General features: G+C 39.1%; 1 protein-coding gene and 1 pseudogene across 1 annotated transcript in view; one reads left to right on the top strand and one right to left on the bottom strand.

Moving 5' to 3' along the window:
- Window positions 1–20,633, bottom strand: part of LOC139935170 (uncharacterized) — a 25,102-nt gene extending 4,469 nt beyond the window's left edge. The window contains exons 1-5 of the mRNA XM_071929642.1: window positions 20,309–20,633; window positions 17,326–17,444; window positions 17,065–17,179; window positions 16,692–16,822; window positions 14,992–15,121 (exon numbers count right to left, since the gene is read on the bottom strand). Coding sequence (XP_071785743.1) covers window positions 14,992–15,121; window positions 16,692–16,822; window positions 17,065–17,113 — 310 coding nt within the window. The 5' untranslated portion in view covers window positions 17,114–17,179; window positions 17,326–17,444; window positions 20,309–20,633. The remainder of the gene's footprint in view (window positions 1–14,991; window positions 15,122–16,691; window positions 16,823–17,064; window positions 17,180–17,325; window positions 17,445–20,308) is intronic.
- LOC139934394 (uncharacterized) lies at window positions 2,240–7,715 on the top strand (annotated as a pseudogene).
- Window positions 20,634–20,986: the final 353 nt, after the last annotated feature.

Below are 20,986 nucleotides of genomic sequence, written 5' to 3'. Positions count from 1 at the left end.
AGAAGTAATTTTCCACGAATTAGATTTTGAGACCTCAGAATCAGAATTTGAGGTCTCGAAATCAAGCATCTGACAGTGACAAACGTGTTTTTTTTCTTCCATTGTTATCTCGCAACTATGACGACCAATTGAGCTCAAATTTTCACAGGTTTGTTATTTTCTGCATATGTTGAGATACACCAAGTGAGAAAACTGGTCTTTGATAATTACCAACAGTGTCCAGTGCCTTTAAACCGTCACCATAAATAACTACAGATGCTGTATGATTGTGACCGATTGAATAATTGTATTCACAACAACCCCTGGAGTGAAATTCACAACATGCATGATACGGAACTCATTAACTAAAAAATTGCTCTCTTTAATTAAGTGTTCGGGGATTCGGCCCTCACACCTCTTCTTTTCTTCTTTATACTTCTTCTACACGGCATCCCTTGTCTGCTAACAAAAACACCTTTCCCAAGCTCGTATGAACTTTAAACTTCACACATAAATATTTATTTTATTTATTGATATATTTCTTCTTTACCCTGTGGAAACCTCTCAATAAAACACTGTTTTCCAGAGGTGCCCAGCAACTACTAAAACTTTAACATTTAAAAATTGTATTAGTATAAAAATATATTTATAATAACATATTGATTATAAGCAATATCAAAAATAGAACAGCCAAATTTAAATAAAGACTACGGGTATACGGTAACAGCACAAAAACTTTACAACAAGCAAAATATACAATAGAGACAAACAACAACGGTTAAAAATCTGGTCCAGCCAGGAAAAATGCCCAATACATTAAAAACTACATTTTTTGTACTGAACTTTAAAACTTGCTACAGTGCATGGCAAGGGATTTTTTTAGTGTTAGCGGGAGTTGGTTATTAAATGTGCTGACCCCATGAGCAGCAAATTCTCGTTTTCCTGAGTTGGTTTTAGGCAGTGGGGGAACTAGATTAACTTGTGATTGTGAGCTCGGTCTGGTGTTGTATGAGTGGGCAATGGCGGCATAATTAAAAACTTACCGGTAACAAAGTTGAGGAGGCAGTGTGGAAGTCAGAATCTTACATACCAATGTTAAAGTGAAAATTTCTCCTGGCACTTAAAGGCTCCCAGCCAAGAGTAGATAGTGTGCGTGGAAGTTAAGGGAAAGGATAGCTTTACCAGCACTGTTTTGGAGTTGCCCCAAACTGATCACAATAATAAAAATAGATATTCATTAGGAGAGGAAACCGTTTGATTTACGTCATTATGATGTCATCAGATGTGGAATTACGTTTAAAAAATTACCATTTGCTAATTGCTGTAAGCCTTTGTAATTGTACAGCTTTTATATGCATATTTTTGGGGGCATCTGATGATAGATCAGACTGGGGCTACATTTGAAAAGTTATCGCCAAAATCGTATGAACCCTCCTTCGTCAAATGATGCATTATGGGATTATCTAAGACCATGGTATGTTGAATGGTACATTCTCAAAGTTAAGCACTGTTGGGTCCAATCAGTACTTGAGTGGGACACCGATTGGGAATACTGGGTGTCGTAGTTTGGGGGTTTTTTTATTCAAAAAATCATAACTTTTGTTTAGTCTACATTCGAGGTGTTATCAGCATACATTTTCCATTCGGTTAGTTAGTCTTCCATTCAGTCGTCAATATTTCATACTTTCCATTCCTCAATTACATTTAAAGCTGTTTTGACGATCTAGGCCTATTCAACAAATGAAAGGTCTTTATCAGGAACATCACAAAAAATAATTACAAAAATTAATTACATATTATTAATATGTTGGTGACCTTTTCTTGACCTTTTGACCTGTCTCACCAGAAGTGCATGTAAAATGCTGTGTGAAAAGGCGTTATTTCATGGATTTTTCTTTTTGTTGATTGTCCACCAGGCTTATATTTGTGTACTCCCGCAAGCCGAACACTTTGTTACTATTACAACCAAAATATAAGTCTAGTTCAAATTTAACATCGGTCTGTGATGAGACCAATGTTAAAAGAGAGCCATTTCCAGCCCGTCAAAAATGCTGAATGCTAGGGATTCAAAATCTTCTACCTTGATTTAGTTGAAAGGCATGGACTGTCAAAATTATGTATAATATCAAGTCGGGTACCTCTTAGGATATTACAAGGTTTATTTCAACAAAATAGCTATCGCTTATAAAAGTATCAGGGTCTGAATTTCAGACTTACAAATGGTCCATATAATACAGAAAATGCCCCAAAGTGTAAGAAAATGGGACACTTTGCGCGTGTCTGTAAATCTTCAAGACGAGTCAGACACGTTGGTTTTGATAATGAGAGCAGTGATGATACTGATAGGGCTTCAGAGTAACATGTACGTATGTACTAACTATTGTTCTACTCAGTCACTCACACACTCCAAGAGGGGAGCAAACCCACCTACCGTTTGAACAACAGCACTGGCTCTCAGGTATTCTGTTGCCAAGTATGCATAGCCTGTCAGGGCGCTCCACACATGCTGCAAAGTTGGAACCGGCCCTCTATTAACCGATGGCGTATCATCACCGGCTGCCTGAGACCAACGCAAAAGGGGCACCTGTACACACTGGCTGTCATATATGAAGCCCCTCCTAACACACAAAGAGCTGTCACAAGCCGGATAGAACGCTAAAAAGCAGATGGATGATACTCCCCACCCCCTGTTTGGCCATGCTCCAGCAAGGCCCCGACCGAAGTCCAGGAGAAATTTCTGCTCCCCCAGCATGCCCCCCCCCCCCAGAGACACTGCAGTGACAACCAGGGCTACCAAAGAGCTAAGACGCTGCTGAGACAATTTTAGAAACAAGCATAAGATTGCAGATGCCTGGATTCAGAGGGTGACCAAAGGTGTAACTGTCAGCTCACAACGGCATTGCTCTCAAAGAAATGGCAGATGACCTAAGAGTTTTCTATGAAACCCCCCAAGCTGTGGGGTTTTGAAGGTCAAAGGTGGAAGGGCACCTTATAGTTTTTTTAAAAGCATTGTGGAACAACTGCCAAACTACCTTCGCTACAGATGGATCCTATTAGTAAGAGACATTCAGAAAAAGAATGATATAACACCAAGCATAAAAGACCAAGTCTCCTTCATAGAAGATGCGGCAGAAGTGAATAATCTAGTTTATGAATCAGTCAGCTCGAAAGAGCAACCGAGATGGGCCAAGCAGAGGTCCAAAGGCACTTTTGCAGTTACCACTGGTTGCCAGCAGTTTAAAGGAAGGAAACCTCATCAAGACAGACTGAGCTATGCAAGGCAAGAGAGGTGATGCTTTAAAGGCAGTGGATGGACACTATTGGTGATTACTCAAAATATTTATTAGCATAAAACCTTACTTGGTAACGAGCAATGGAGAGCTGATGATAGTATAAAAAACGTGAGAAATAGCTCCTTCTGAAGTAACATAGTTTTCGAGAAAGAAGTAATTTTTCACGAACTTGATTTCGACACCTCAGAAATAGATTTTAAAGTCACCTGAAAGTGGTATTTCTTCAAAATAAAGCTTTTGTCACTAATATTATGTGTTTTGATGAGTGGAATGTGAATAAACAGTTACTAAGGTTTTAAAAAATCAGTTCTTATGTTATTTACAAATTTAAGAGTAGACCCCGACCCGAGAGGGCGCTGTTCGTGACTTTGCCTGTAATGCGTAGAGTAAACACAATTGCAAAGTCGGACCAAGTCGTGAGTTTGTATGTTTAAAAAAAACAAATGTTTTGTTTTTTTCCGGCAATGCCGACCAGGTGTATTGCTGCTGAATGCAGAAAAACACTTTTTGAAATGTACCAACTCACGACTTGGATGTACATGTACTTTGCACGTGTGTTTACTATACGCATTGCAGGCAAAGTCTGCCTAGATTGACGTCACAAAAGGGGTAGGCGGAGTCAGCCCCCAAACAACTTTATATATTTTTTAAACATATAAATCGTGACAAACAATTACTAAAAAAATTGTTTTATTGTTCGTAAGCATATACTCTTATGTTTGAAAGAAAAAAAATCTATTTCCAGGTGACTTTTAGGTCTTGAAATCAAGCATCTGAAAGCACACACCTTCGCGTGACATGGGTGTTCTTTTTTCATAATAGTCTTGAAACTTTGAAAACCAATTGAGCTCAAATTTCACAGGGTTTTTATTTTATGCATTTGTTGAGATACACCAAGTGAGAAGACTGATCTTTGACAAAAACCATACAGTCCAGTGTCTTTAATTGTCTCCGCAAGGGCCATATGACAATGGCATGCAGGCCGAGTAGAACATGCTCTGTCGCTAGCTGTGGAAGAAAATGCACAAAATTTCTCCACATCTTGCAGCCGCAAGAAGAAACAACAACTCTGTAAACTACCCAACCAGAAGCCCAAGTTCAAAATGGCAATATCGATTCAGCTGAAAACACAAGCTGTAATCAAAGGCAGATAGGGGCTGGTAGCAGAAGTGTCCTACCTATCGTACCTGTGAGGGTGCAAGCCACACGAGGTAACACGGTTGTGCGGACCTACGCATTGTTGGATAGAGGCTCTACAAACACTTTCTGTACCAGGCAGTTAGCTCAAAGTCTTGGAGTGAAAGGGACCAAGCAGACACTCAGCCTGACAACGCTTGACAAGATACACTGTACAATCGATACGACTTTGGTGAGCTTAGTCGTAGACTCTGGTCCGACAATAGAAAGACTAGAGATGCCAAATGTGTACACAAACCTAAGATCAACGTTCAAGGTATACACATAGCAAAGATGGATGAAATTTCAGGGTTGCCCCACTTGACAGGACTGCCAATTGCTGGAGAGAAGGAAGTTGATTGAAGAAAGATTTTTGTAGCTTTTGTTTGTTTATTCTATCTTATGCTTTTCAAAAATATGTTTAATATGTTTAACCTGTTCTTTGTTCTTTTTGATTTTTGTTGACTTTTGTGGATATGTTTGTGCTTCATAAAACTTTGTTATTATTATTATTATTAGTACATGTATATAAAAACACTAATTATAGGCTATCAAGAAACGAGCATGGTCATGGCCTTGACATACATCTCCCAATTATTTTTATCTTTTCCCCCTAAACTTCAGTGTTTGTTATTTACAAAACACATTTCTAGTTGTAGACGTTGTTGCTTTCAATCGAATCAAAAGCAAGTGGATATAAATCTAATAGTGAGTTTGAAAACTTGTTTTCCGTTAGAGCAATTTATGAAAAGATGTTCCTGGATGAGTCCCAAGTCAGTCAACAAAGTGAAAGCAGCTTTGCCAAAATCAACCCCAAAGAAGATGGCTGTTCTGTCATCCATGGTTGGTGGCCTGACGCCAAAATCAAGAAAAAAAACTGTTTACCGATGTCAAATCTCCTGCTGGAGGTCGTACACCATATACTGAAGAGCAGAAGACATGGATAATTGGCTTTCTTAAAAGGGAAAACATTTCATACACCTGCCCTGGTCGCAAGGATACTTCATACATAGGCAAAAGTGCTGATGGTCAACGCCAGTATCACGCAAATCACTATCTGCTTTGGTACATCAGAGAAATTGTTCCCATGATGAGCGAGGATATTGTGAAGTCCTTCCCCTCTGGAGAGCAATTCACAGTATCTTTTGGCTCCCTTATTCGTCTGATTAAGCCAATCAAGTACATCCATTACAATGATAACATTCCAGAAACAACATGTACATGTGATTACTGTGAAAATTTGGAACTAACTCTCTCTGCTGTGAAATCTGTATATGAAGATGTTCCAGGTGATGAAGAACACTTGATGAAAAAGGTGCTCTGCAATTCACAGTATCTTTTGGCTCCCTTATTCGTCTGATTAAGCCAATCAAGTACATCCATTACAATGATAACATTCCAGAAACAACATGTACATGTGATTACTGTGAAAATTTGGAACTAACTCTCTCTGCTGTGAAATCTGTATATGAAGATGTTCCAGGTGATGAAGAACACTTGATGAAAAAGGTGCTCTGTGATCCACTGAACAAGTCATGTGTTGATGGGGAATGTAAAGTATGTGGCGAAGGAAACCAATTCTTGTCAAGCATAATTGAGGCAGTGAAAGCAGAAGAAGAGATGACCTACATGTACTACAAATGGGGGCCAGGAGCCAAATACCCAGAGAAGCAGATGCACGTGTCCAGTGGTGAGGAGATGGCAGAAAACCTGACGGCCCAAATTGAATCTTTCAAGAGGCACAACTACAACAAGATTCGGCAACATATCGAACTGAATGATCTCAAAGCCTCATTGCCCGGCACTAATTCTGTCATTGTACAGGTTGACTTCAGTGAAAACTATAGTAACAAACAAAAAAATGAAATCCAGAGTGCATACTTTGGTCACCAGAACTTCAGTTTGTATATTGCATGTGTGTGGTATGCATCTGGCAATGAGGTCAGTACAAAAGCTTTTGTTACATCAGTGATGCACAGGTTCATGATAAGTTTGTGGCCATGCACTGTAACAAACTGCTGATTGAAAGGATTTGTGAAGTTCTCCCAGCTACTGACACTGTTCATTTTTGGTCAGATGGGTGTGCTGCACAATTTAAATCCAAATACTGCTTCTTCCTCATTGCCAAATGTTATCCACAAAACCTGAATGTAACATGGAGCTATTTCGAATCTCACCATGGAAAAGGGCCAGTAGATGGAATTGGGGGAAAAGTTAAAAGTTCAGTGTATAGTGATGTTAAGGCTGGCCTAGTGGTTCTTGGTGATGCCCAATAATTTGCCCAATATGCAAATCAGAGATTAAAAACGGAAACAGTGTCTGTGTCTGAGAGAAAGATAACTGAGAATTCACGAAAACTTCCACACAATGTCCCTGATGTACCTGGCACCCTTAAGGTGCGCTTCATTAAGAGACAAATCACCAAGACCACCAAGCTTGAGTTCTTCCTAAACAGCAAATTTAGTGACAGGTGGCATTCGGAGAAGAATTTTCGAGAACAAATTTACGAGTGTGAGCAAGATGAGGTGGAAGACATGGATGTTGGTGAGGATGAGAGTGAAATTGTTACAGATGAAAAAAATGTAAGAGATGAGATAAGTGCAGGTGACAAGGTTGCTGATGACAATAATGATCTTTCTTGGAAAGTGGGAGACTGGGTAATTGTAGAGTATGACTCACAAATGTACCCCGGTGAGGTCCTTACAATCAAATCAACCGATACTTATGTACACGCAATGACCAAATCTGGGGGTTATTGGAAATGGCCAGAGACAGACGGGAAAAATATGGATACTGTGTGGTACAAAAAAGAAAAGGTCATGTGTAAAATTTCACCTCCTGTACCAGTGGGGTCAAGGGGACAATACAAAGTAAGTGGTAAGTGACTTTTCTATGCATGAGCAGCCATAGCTAATGTATTAATAAGCAGGGTACATAGTACATTGCTTTAAGTAGGCCTATCAGTTGATTTGACATGTTGGTTATGGGATCTACATCTACAGGTACATGTACTTGTAAAATGTTCTATAGATTTATTAATTAACTAAAACACCATTAAAGAAGAAAACAATGGTTTTTAATGCTAGTATTTTGAAAGTTTAACATGCAGATCAAATTTGTTAAAGATCTACAGATCCAAACCAAACATTTACACATATTGACAAATTTCCGTCCCGTCACTTTTCCGTCCCGTCACACGACCATTTTGTTTTTTAATTAAGTGTTTTTTATTTACAGAAAGAATCAAGCTGTGATGTCTATGTATAGTAAGAAGGCCAATAGTTATACTTTGTATTGCCATGAAAATTGTTGTTGACTTCTTATTAAATTTGATGAAAATCAGTATTGAACACAAAGTACAAAAGTTTCATTATTTCTTCATTCCGTCCCGTCACTTTTTAAAAATGTTCGCTACCATGGCAACGTTTTTATGTTGAGGGTAAATAATTTTTCCAATAATAGAGCACAACTTACTTGTGATTATAAGTACCTAACTAAAACAAAATATATGCAACCAAATGTACTTCATTTTCCGTCGCGTCACAAAGAGGTAGTTTTGGATCTGACCCTATTGGTGTTTCAGCCATATTCCAGTTATAGAGACAGTCAGTCAAAACTGTGCTCTTTCTCCTTCAAGTTGATGGTTTGAACCACCCGGTTCTTGCGCTCCGATGGCCTAAAACCCACGCCCGGTTTTGAGGCTCTTCCTAGATGGCCTAAACCCATGCCAGGTTTGAGGCTCTCCCCAGATGTACCAATCTAGTGCCAGACGTCAATATAGAAGAGACACCGTGTAACCAGCACATCAAACCCAGTCATCAAACTTCCGGTAGCTATAATATTAGGGTCTTTTATTTGAATTGTATTAAATCTGCCATGTACATTATTAATTGTTCTATTGCTTTAAATATTGTTGTTTGAGTATAAAATAAATTATCATCGTGAATATAATCGCTGGTAAGGTTTCACTCTTCATTGTCAAATGTCTCTGTCGTGCCTTGGTTCCTTTTTGACATTGTAATGAATTAGGCGCACGTACATGTAACAATAGCTACATTACAACTTGGAGTTGAAACGGAAAGCTATCGAGTTTGCTGAAAGTCACGGGAACCGTTCGGTGGACGAGAGTTTAACATGGACGAGTCGATGGTTCGTCGGTGGAGAGGACAGAAGGCGACATTGGAGAAGCTTCCAGCCAAGATGAAGGCCATGAGAGGGGGAAAACCAAGTTGGCCACAGCTAGAGGAAGATGTCAAGGAGTTTGTGCTCGGCAAGGCAGGGCATGGATTGAGCACCGTTGTCATCAGGGCTAGAGCAAGGCAGATTGCAGAAGATCGCGGCATCACCAATTCTATTGGTGGTCCTGCTTGGTGCCATCGTTTTATGAAGAGAAATGACTTGTCCGTGCGTGCAAGAACAACTGTCGGTCAGCGGCTCCCTCTAGACTGGCAGGGATTGAAGAGCAACTTTGTCAATTTTGCGGAACGGAACGATCACCAGGTTGGCGCTCTCGAGGGACAAGATCCTGAACATGGATGAGGTTCATTTACGTTGGACGCTCCCATGAACAGAACTGTCACTGAGAAGGGATAATCAACAGTGACTATAACTACCACCGGACATGAAAAAAAACACTTCACGGTAGTTTTAGCATGTACGGCAAGCGGGAACAAGCTGAAGCCGATGGTTATTTTCAAACGCATCACCAAACCTAAACAGAAGCTGCCCTCTGGTCATGCTGGTGTGGTGGTTGTGTGTAACAAGTACCTTTTAAACCAATCACTCAAACTATTCCAACCATTGCCGCCTTCCACTATTCTTAAATTCCCTTAATTATTTTGCGAAAGTTTAATTAATAGAAACCTAAAGAGATGCCCCTCACAGGGAAGAACCTGCTCATTGGTTAAAGTTGTAAGTAATATATATTAATTATTATTAACTAGTAATTACCCCGCCTAGGCAGTTGCAGGCATTTTCCCATAATTTAAGGCCTCGGCAGTTGCAGGCCAATCTAATTTGCATTGTTGGTAAGGTTATAAAATTACTGGACTCTTACCACAAAAACTGGTGACCCCGACGTGATTATGCTGAAACTTAATCACGTCGGGGTCACCAGATAGCTAATTTCGGAGTACCAGCGACTATCACTACCGATAGAGGTAGCCAATTTGAATCAAAGCTTTTTGAAAGTCTATCAAAACTTTTAGGTTGTAATCGAACCCGCACCACATCATACCATCCACAAGCAAATGGAATGGTAGAACGATTTCACAGACAACTTAAATCAACGTTCAAAGCTCAAACTGAACCAAATCGCTGGACAGAATCCTTATCACTGATATTATTGAGTATTCGAACATCACTTAAGACTGACTTAGGCTGCAGTGTAGCAGAACTAGTGTATGGTACCACACTCAGTACCCTCAGAATTCGTAATTCCGTCTGTGGATTTGAAATCTGTTGACCCAAGTAACTATGTTGACCGTTTGCGTCAGCACATGTCAGAACTTCAACCCAAACACCTAGATACTCTAAACATTCAAGTCATGTTCCGAAAGAATTGCTTACTTGTACACATGTTTTTATTCGTGTTGATCGCGTCAAGAAGCCATTACAACCACCGTACAACGGTCCATTTCGTGTCATCGAAAGAATGGACAAATATTTTATCATTGACGTTAACGGCAAACATGACTCGATAAGTATTGATAGGTTGAAGGTTGCACATACAGATTTCGAATCCACAGTACCACTTCCAGCTACAGCTGAATCATCTCCTAAATCCAACCCTACTCCACCATCTCCTAAACTGAACACTTCTCCAACATCTTCTACATCAAACACTATTCCAGATGAATCTACAAGATACACTCGCTCAGGAAGGCGCGTACACTGGCCAAGTAGATATTTAGACGCATTTTGTAAATAAACCGCACATAGTTGTAAATATTAAAGGACTACTTTCATTTATTTATTTATTTTATTTAATTTTCCGATCCCGTGTCAAAACTCATGTGATCTGGAAGGGGACTAATGTAGTGAATTCCTTTAAGAATAAATAAAGCTTTCTTTGTGCACAAAAGACGCACGCTTTTGTTCCCTTCTTCTTTTGAAAACTGCTGAGGTGTAACGACAACGAGGGGCGCATAGCAAATGCTGGTCCACTTCATCGTCTGCTCTGGTCAGAGAAGGTTCTCGTTTATTAAGGCAGTTTTTCTTCGCTACTATTTTCCTTAGCCAATGTAGCAGGTTTGGACTTGGCTTGGTGGTGTTTGCCCCTCACAGGGAAGAACCTGCTCATTGGTTAAAGTTGTAAGTAATATATATCAGTATATTAATTATTATTAACTAGTAATTACCCCGCCTAGGCAGTTGCAGGCCTTTTCCCATAATTTAAGGCCTCGGCAGTTGCAGGCCAATCTAATTTGCATTGTTGGTAAGGTTATAAAATTACTGGACTCTTTACCACAAAAACTTAATAATTATATTTCTTGTCATGTTTGCAGGATGGATGAACAGAGATGTGACGGAGGAGTGGGCAGAGAAGTGTTACCGTGGCCGCCCGGACGCCTTCTTCAAGAAGACCGCCATGCTGGTACTGGACTCCATAACGGCCCACAAGGATGAGCACATCTGGAAGGTCTTCAAGGCTGACCACGAGACCATCCTTGGTGTGATTCCTGGCGGGCTGACCAAGAAACTCCAGCCATGTGGACATCACCGTCAACAGAGTATTTAAACTGCATATCCATCAGGCGAGGGAGAACTGGATGGCGGAGGGTCTGCACACATACACAGCGACAGGGAGGATGAGGTGAGCTACCCACGCGGCGGACGGGTGGTTTCTGCATGGAAGGCGGTTGAGCCCTCCACAATCGTCAACGGCTTCATCAAGGCAAAGATTATCAGGGGAGCGGAGGAAGAAGAACAGGAAGATCAAGATCAAGATGCTGGTGATGCGGAAGGTCTTCGTGAGAAGCTGGTCGCTCTGTTTTGCAGCGACAGCGAAGACAGCGACTTTGAGGGTTTTGATCTGAAAGAATCCCAATAAATCAAAAGCGAAGACATCCAACAAAACCAACAGCTCTTTTCAGAGCTATCACTGCTTCCAAAAAGAGATAAAAAGTCCCTTTATTTAATAAACCCAACCCCTTTCGAATCCCAAAAAATCAACAGCCAAGACATCCAACAAAACCAACAGCTATTTTCAGAGCTACCACTGGTCCCAAAAAGAGATTAAACCATGCAAAGTGAAATAATAAAATATTAATATTATTAAAAAGTGAGTACCCTTGCCTCTGAATAAAAAAAAAAATAACTTTGTTTAATAAACCAAATCCCTTTCGAATCCCTTTATTAAAAAAAAATAGTAATCAAAAATATTAATAGTAATAATATAAGCGGTATGCCACGCCCGAGTGTTCGCACAAAAGACTTATAGCTCTCGACCCTCAAGCTTTAACCAACCATCGACATCATGTCTACCAAGCTGAGCAAGAGTTACAAGATACCCAAGCGTTCTCGCAAGTCAAGCCCGCCTCCGACCAAGCAACAGCCCAAGCCTCTGTCACAGCTAGCACTCGAGAAGTATAGCAGTCTAGAACAAGACCCCATGGCAAGACTAGAGACGGCAAAGAAGGAGGCGAAACAGCAAATCCAGGAACACTTCGAAGAGGCTGAACTCTGGACAGCGACACACCTATTCGGCTTTTTCACTCATCCAAAGCAACACCCAACTAAGGGGATGATAAGTTAAAGCACGAACAATGTAACTGAGCTCCAACTCTAAAAACCAAACCAACCGGTCCTTTTTAGGACCAACACACCTTCCTAAGAGAGATTTACGTGACTTGTGTTCAATAATATAGTAAGGCATTTCCTCATACTATAATCATTCCAATTTTATTATAAATTAATAAAATTCACTTTCCCCACCTTCTCTTACAATGGCAAAACAGAAATTGGTTAAAAGAGCTCACCACTCACAATCCAACCGAAAGGCCAACCGCCTTTCACGCAAGTGCGTACAACACAAACAGGTTAATAAGAATAATATTCTTACCAACTTAGCGCTAGACAGTGAATGCTTCATACACACAAACCTATCCCAGACAAACCTCTCCACTATCGAGAAAATTGCCTCAAGAAAAGGTCTTAATTTTGTTCCAACTCCCGCTAAACCTACTAGTGATTTCAAAGTCTTCCAACGAAGAATGAGGATTGCTTTTTTGATGTACAGTACAACGAATCAACCAAGGCTCAATTAAACCGCCATCCACGTGGCTTCCAAACACCACTCAATGTGCCATGCTCAAAAATTACTTGGAAGCCACAAAATACCAATTTGATCATGTCAGACTAAGGGAATCAATGTGTGGTGAAGAGGTTTTCAACTAGTGGTTTACACCCACGCCGAGGCCTGGACTTGATAATTTTTACCGAGACGAAGTCGAGGTAAATTATCAAGAACCAGGCCCACTTGTCCTAAGTACGACTTACAACCCACACATCAACCATGGTGACCTTAACCAAGCAATCAACAAACATTGTTCTATGAATCAACGCAACGAAACACTCTCGTGAATCTTTCCAGATTCCCCCTTCATTGCATACAGAAAGGACAAAAACATACGAGAAAAATTGATAGAGCTTATGTAACTAAACCAGAGTCCAACCGACTCAACTTCCCAAGAAGTTAATGTCCTTGAATAACAATACATCAAGTTTCACCTTAGTCAAACTTTCAGTTAGGCACACACACAACTTTGAAAAGTGCACCTTTAAAGCAACTATGTGACACATGATGACGTCATCAAGCTAAGACTCCACAGATATGTTGCTATTATGAAGGAAATTATGCATATCAATTTTGAAGTAATTGTCTGAGACTCTGAGACAAACATCTAGTAACAGTATATTTTTAGATGTTTTTAATCTGCCGCTAGAGGGCGTACTTATTTTTGGTGACGTCATCGTTATTATTTTTTTTAGCAGACCTTTGCCAGACTTGTATGCTGTGATGGTAGATCGAGCATCAAAGGATTTTCAATCTAACAGCCATTTAATAACGCATTTTTCAAATAATTTTAGTCACTTCCGGTTTTGACAGGTCAAAAGGTCAAGAAAAACTCAAGAAAAATGTCAATTTTTGTAACCTACGTAACACCCTTTCATATGGTTTATATATTGTCAAAATGGCTGATGTGGTTGAGGAAATATGAACATATGAAAAATTGACGACTGTAGAAGATACTAACTATTACCGAAAGGAAAATGTACATAGTACATGTTGAAAACGCCTCGAACACAGACTAAAACGAACAACACATGGCGCAGTCACTGGAATGACTGTGCACTGCAATGCACCGCAATGCACTACACGTGGTGTGCAATGTCGCCTACTTGTAAAAAATTTACGTGCAACTAATGGGGGAGTTTCGTAGTTCTTTATACATGAATTTTCAAATTTTCAACCTCGATTCTGAACCGGAAGACAAGACCAAAATTGGGTAATGTCTGCGAGGCATTTACGGAATTTTTAACGACCTTTCCTATGATATATCGATTGTAAGAATCCATCTTGTAGATCAAAAGTTATGATTTTTGGAAATAATAAACTTTGAATTTTCATAACTCAAGAGTTGATGACATCATCATGACGTAACTCAAACGTTTCCTCTTAATGAATATCTAACTAATTTGGGAAAGGTGCTTTTGTTAGCGGACAAGGGACGCTGAGAAGAAGAAGTATGAAGAAATATTTAAAAAAATAAAAAAATAAGAGGTGTTCCAGGCTGTTGGCCAGCCACGATTGCACGTAACTCTTCCTAACTTAAGACTAATCTTAGGACTTAAAGGTAGTGGACACTATTGGTAATTACTCAAAATAATTATTGGTATAAAACCTTTCTAGGTGGCGAGTAATGGGGAGAGAATGATGGTATAAAACACTGTGAGAAACGGCTCCCTCTGAAGTGCCATAGTTTTCGAGAAAGAAGTAATTTTCAGCGAATTTGATTTTGAGACCTCAGATTTAGAACTGGAGGTCTCGAAATCAACCATGTGAACGCACACAACTTCGTTTGACAAGGGTTATTTTTCTCTTTCAGTATTATCTCGCAACTTCGATGACCGATTGAGCTCAAATTCCCACAGGTTTATTATTTTATGCATATGTTGAGATACACCAACTGTGAAGGCTAGTCTTTGACAATTACCAATAGTGTCCACTGCCTTTAAGACTACATGTATTTCCAACCCTGCACTGATACATGTAGCATGCAGACCTTTATATTAATCTTAAGTTAGGAAGAGTTACTTGTCCTAACTCGAGATAACACGAGTCCTAACTCTTTGTGAAATCGGCTGCAGAACACCTTAAAATTAACTGGCCAAGCGGTCTTTCAATCCAAGTATTGACCGAGCCCGATGTTGCCTAACTTCAGAGATCAGATGAGAACCAAAGTAATCAACGTGGTCCAAACCAAAAAATTGTTTTGATTTGACGAAAATATACAAATAATCATTTAAAAACACTACTGACCGGCGTAGCCACAACACTGACCGGCGTGGTCAAGTGGAGAAACTGCAGGACTTGGTGCAAACACAAGGTTGTTGGCTGGACTACTGCCAAGGTTACCGTTGATTTCATATGGTGACGATTTGCAATCTACCTGTGCACAAAGTGTAAAATAGGTACAATGTAAATCCACAAATCTGGGCAGTTGTCTTTCTTTTTAAAACCATATACCTAATGAGTCTGCAAAGGTTCAACAACGAGTTACTTCAAATTATCGCTTGTTTAATTCTGTATTTCTCCGAATAGCCAACAGGTAACCATTTGCATGCATAGATTCAATAACGAGTCATTTCAAGCTCACGCTGGTTTAATTCAGCATTTCTCTCAATATAATTAAAAGCAGTGGACACTATTGGTAATTACTAAAAATAAATTTTGGCATAAAACCTTACTTGGTAATGAGTAATGGGGAGAGGTTGATAGTATAAAACATTGTGAGAAGCGACTCCCTCTGAAGTGACGTAGTTTTCGAGAGCAAGTAATTTTCCACGAACTTGATTTAGATCTGGACCTCAGAATTAGATTTGGAGGTCTCAAAATGAAGCATCTAAAAGCACACAGCTTTGTATGACAATGGTGTTTTCCTTCATAGTTATATCGCAACTTCGACGACCAATTGAGCTCAAATTTTCACAGGTGTGTTATTTTATGCATGTTGAGATACAACAAGTGAGAAGACTGGTCTTTGCCAATTACCAATTGTGTCCAGTTAAACGGTTCTGTATGATCCATGTGAATTATATTGTGCAAAAATTAGTGAGTGGTGTGACAAGTCAACTATCGAGAATAGGGGCCAAACGTACATGTAGATTGGTGAAGTAAATTTTCAGTTATGCTACAAATTGCATCATACGTACATGTACCTGTCCCCTCTTCCCCTATGATTAATATATTTTTGCCATATGTTCCCACATATCAAGATAATAAACACATCACCCAGTCCCATCTTCCCTTATTAAAAATCAAATTCCCAATATTATTTATTCAAATCTCAGCTCCGTAGGCATGTATAACTTGTTCCACTCCCGTCGTTTTCGTGTAAATAACCTCATTCTCATTCGCTTTGCTTTTTAGTCTGCAAAGGTAAAGCCATGGTTAACCACCTGCGTTCCTTTGCGGTTCCGCCAGTCAGCGAATAAGCTGGACCTCACAATAGCCGACTGGTCACTCCGCGGAGTTGCCGGAATATTCATGTTTATTGCCAGGACATGCAAATGGTCCTAGCCATGGACCTGCCTGGTTGCTACGGGTTCTGTTTGAAAATCCGCGGACTCCTGCAAAATGCACGCAGAATGGCACAGCTCGGAGGTTTGGACAAGGCGCCTTACTTTATTACGCCTTTTAAACCAAAGAGGCATTTATGAATGGGAATGAAAGAGTAGTGACTTGTTCTTAAACTGGCGTTGAAAACCTTGCAGGGTCCTGGCCATGCAATAGGCCCTCGTTGGGCTTAAAGGCACATTTCTCGCACATCCACGACCCTACCAAATTTAGACAGCAGTTTAAGAAGTCGACACTACCCTTTTATTCCCTTATTTCTTTCTATATTTATACAGGTAACAATTTCGCATATTACAAGTGGTAAAAACTGGCAACCCCTATATTTCCCCCCCCCCCCCCGAATTTTTTGTATACAAAATACAACATTTTAAAACACTACTCACCAAAGTCAAAATACAAGGGGTCAAGTGGAGAAACTGCAGGACTTTTTTTGGTGCATTCACAAGGTTGTGGGCTTGACTACGGCCAAGCTTACTGTTGATTTCATATGGTGACGATTTGCAATCTACTGTACCTGTGTACAAAGTGTAAAATAGTAGTCTCCAAATCTGTACATTTTAAAACCTGATTCAACATAATGACTCTTTAAAGATTCAACATCAAGTTGTTTAATTCTGTATTTCTCCCAATAGCCAACAGGTAAAAGTTTACATGTAAAGACTCAATGACGAGTTATTTCAAGCTCACGCTGGTTCTATTCTGCATTTGCCTGTATTATAAAATGCCCTCAAAAAAACACTTTAAACCACTACTCACCAGAGTTCAAATAAGTGGTCAAGTAGGCAAACTGCAGGACTTGGTGCATTCACAAGGTTGTGGGCTTGAATAGGGCCAAGCTAATATCCGTTGATTTGCAATCTACACAATTTACCTGTACAAAGTGTAAAATAAATGTAGTAATTAAGTCAACAAATCTGTTTCTTTGTCGTTCATTTTAAAAAGCCGATATGAAATGACTCTGCAAAAGTTTTTTCAGGAGTTATATACAAAAATAACAAATTTTAACACACTACTTACCAACGTCAAAATAAGTGGTCAAGTGGAGAAACTACAGGACTTGGTGCAAACACAAGGTTGCGGCTTGACTACGGCCAAGCTTGACCGTTGCTTTCATATGGTGATGATTTGTAATCCACCTGTGTACAAAGTTTAAAACTGTAATAAGTCCACAAATCTGGTCAGTTGTCTTTCATTTTAAAACCAGATAATAGCAACTTATCTGTGGTGTCTTAGCTTGATGACGTTATCATTAGAACTAGTCATCATGTGTCATGTGGTATTGCTTTAAAGGTGAACTTTTCAAAGTTGTTTTTCTGCCAAACTAAAAGTTCGACTGAGGTGAAACTTGGTGTATTGTTAGTCAAGGACACTAACTTCTTGAACTCAAAATGACGTCTTGATGACGCCATCATGTTGTTTTGTGCAATTTTGTGCAAATTTGATCATTTATTACAAACTTTGAGAACAAAGCAAGATGCAATATTTGTTTTTCACACCAGGCTTTTACTCCCGGAAAACGAACACCAAGAGTTTGTTATAAACAAACTCTGAATTTCTAGTTTTTTTGTTTTTTTTTCTATCTTAGTAACAAATATTAATAAAAGTTAAGTTTAAAACATATGTAACCTGGAACAATGGAAAGAAGCTTAAAAAGGCCATCAGAACGTAATTTACTTTAACCCTCTCTGATTCTGAATTAAACCCAATAAATCCCCAGGCGGACGTCGCCGCCAGGTGTTTCTTATTCGGTCTATTTTTTGTGTATCAGCAAATTGCGCAATCTTTCGCAGACTGGTGTTGCCACACTCACGCAGCAACGCTTGCTGATACGCCATTTTTAAGTAAGGGGACACGACCATCGAAATGGCAATTTGCGTAGACACGGTGTGTCGGATGGTCTCGGTCGGATCCGGAAATCAGAGAAACAGAGCGCCCATTCTTTACAAGCGTGTACAGTTTTTGCCGTGTGTGCATAGATCGGAACGTTGGTTGTGTGTGACCGCGCAACACCAATGGTCTTGGAACCAAGACGATGTGTCCGAATGCACAGTGCCGCGCTGCGTTTAACCACCGACCCGATTTTGATGGGGTTTTTTAAAAAACCTTCTCTATACAAATTTGCTTTGCGCTTGTTTGCGATAGTTAATGATACAAAAAAAGTGCATAGACACACAGTTAAGAGTCTAATCTAATCTTTCAAATAGATTTGTCAAAGAACTGTAATGACCTATAAATATGTCAATCCTATTGGAAAGCTGATAAAATTCTACATCATGTGTTTTTTTTTTTACATTATCTCCAAAGAAAGAGCACCATCCAGTATTCTTGAAAATATACTTCTTGTGGCAATCGACAAAATGGACGGTCAGAAATTTAGACGCGTCAATATCTGGTCCCGAAAACGCAAAAGTTAACTTAATTTTTCAAAATTTTACTGCAGCTTTTTCCAAGGTATTTTGTTTTCTATGGATTTAATAATCTTTAGTCTTCAGGAAAACTTAATCTTTGTTTGATTTGGACAAGGTTAACGCTATCAATTGGTGACTTATTCACAGCTACTTTTCACACAAAAACAGATAAGTTTTACAAAACTGCCATTTTGCAAGACTCGCTACTACTTTATGAACGAAGGTAGCAGTTGGATTCAATGAGGGTATGTATATATAAACTATATATGCGTTTGTTTCCAACACGTCGTTGTGAGAACAATTCCTTCAGGTTGAATACTTGTGAAAAAGACCAAACCTACTGTTTATAACCATTTTCATAATCAAAAGATGTAAATCGAGTGTCTGCCAGTTATCAAATGCATTAGTTAGGTCATGGAGGTAGGATTATCGTAGGAGGTCCTGTTTTCGAGGTGTCCCTAAAATCGTGGCAAATCTTTTACCTCTCTGTGCGCGATGTAAACAGTCCCTAGATAAAAATTGTGTGGTTTTATTTGCCAAGCAAAGAGTCTCCTCTCCCTTGACCAAAACTTAGAAACACGTAAGGCTCCACTGGTTATTTGCACTTGCAAATGCAAAAAGTTTTGTATGTTAGGCATTTCTACAAGGTTCAAAAATATGTCATAATATTGTGGCCATTATAACAATATTTGCCCAACGGAAAAGTTTCATCAAACACTATTTCAATTCACAATCATGATGATCAAATCATGTGACTGAATATTTTGCTGAGCATTCTGGAAATAAAACACAGAGGCTTAAAGAAGCCATGTGCCTGATACCATTTTAAAATATTTTTTGAGATTTGTATTTTTTAACCCTCATATTAATATTAAAATCTTAACATCAGCTTAATAGTCACTGTTTAATACACTTTATAATAAATATTAAGAAAAACAAATAAAAATCAGATTTGATTGCCAGTAGTTATTTACACTTTTTAATATTTTTTTTAATTTTTTTATTTTTTGCAAGTTACCATGGTAATTTTAAAAATTTAATAAAAACATATTTTGAATAAAATGAAGACAACACAACTGCTTGCTACAGTACAGAGTCATACACAGAGTCTCAAAGAACACTTGAAGTCACTGCAGATGTTTCTTCCATGTATCACTATCATACCGGGAAACCATACATTACTTTCTCGTTTGCCGTGAAAACAAGAAAAACTCAAAACAATTAATCATTAGTGGGGCCAGTTGAAGTCATCGAAGATCGGTGTGTGGTGTGAACATTTCAATGTCCATCAAGTTTTAATATGTTTGCATACTACATATTAACAAATGAAGATAATTAGGGCATCGGTTGATTATAGGGCATCATTATTTTTTTCCCAATTCAAACAAAAAGGCAGGATACCGTGAAAACTGGTAAGAGGAGGATACACGCCAATTCTAATAATTCAAAGAAGGGAATCAATTATATTGATTGATTGGTTTAATTTATTAATAAACCAATTTCATTTTCAAGTTTCTGTTACGGATCTGTTTCTTTTGTTTCGTTAACTTATTTGCAAATATGTTACTGCGTTTGATGGTGTTCAGTCTTACCTCCAAATCTTCTTAAAAACCTGTTGTTTGAGCGCCGAACTCTGCTTATGCTACATATCATCATAGAATGTAGAGCTTGTTTCGTTTCCCAGCCGGTGGACACTTATTCTCAAACGTTTGGGGTTCATTGGTACACACTAATAAGTATCCGAAGGAAATATTGACCATGTCCCGTGTTATTGCTAAACTTCACCTAGTCCCAACTAAAACGTTTGGGGGCCCATCGATTTCCGTGTACACAATACAGTGTGTAGTCAACACGCACGCTGACTGCAAGAACAGACCCCATATACCCTTCACATAACCCAACCTCATAATATTTAACCCTCGACGGAACTTCTTCAAATTTTTAGAATGTATTAATGACGAATGTAGCTTAATAAATAGTCTGTTTTCAGCTTTTTCCTATGTATAGTTGTCAACTTATTCAAAGTTAAAGTCATCTCAAACGTTTGGGGCTCATCGACTTCCAAGTACCGCCAATACAGCGTATAGTGAATACTGTAACATTCGTGCCAATCAGCCAGTAGACTTGATGACAAGTCGTTAGGCGCTGCCTATTTGTCTGCCTTTCATGCAACAGTCACAGTGCGATGTTACACATATCAGCCAGTAGAGGGCGCCAGCAAGAACAGATCCCCACTATTATACCCTTCACAAAACCCGTCCTCATAGTAT

This window comes from Asterias amurensis, chromosome 3 (genome assembly GCF_032118995.1).
Source record: "Asterias amurensis chromosome 3, ASM3211899v1".
Taxonomy (NCBI): Eukaryota; Metazoa; Echinodermata; class Asteroidea; order Forcipulatida; family Asteriidae; genus Asterias; species Asterias amurensis.
The sequence above is the reverse complement of the archived record's forward strand: the minus strand, read 5'-3'. Positions and strand labels throughout refer to the sequence as shown.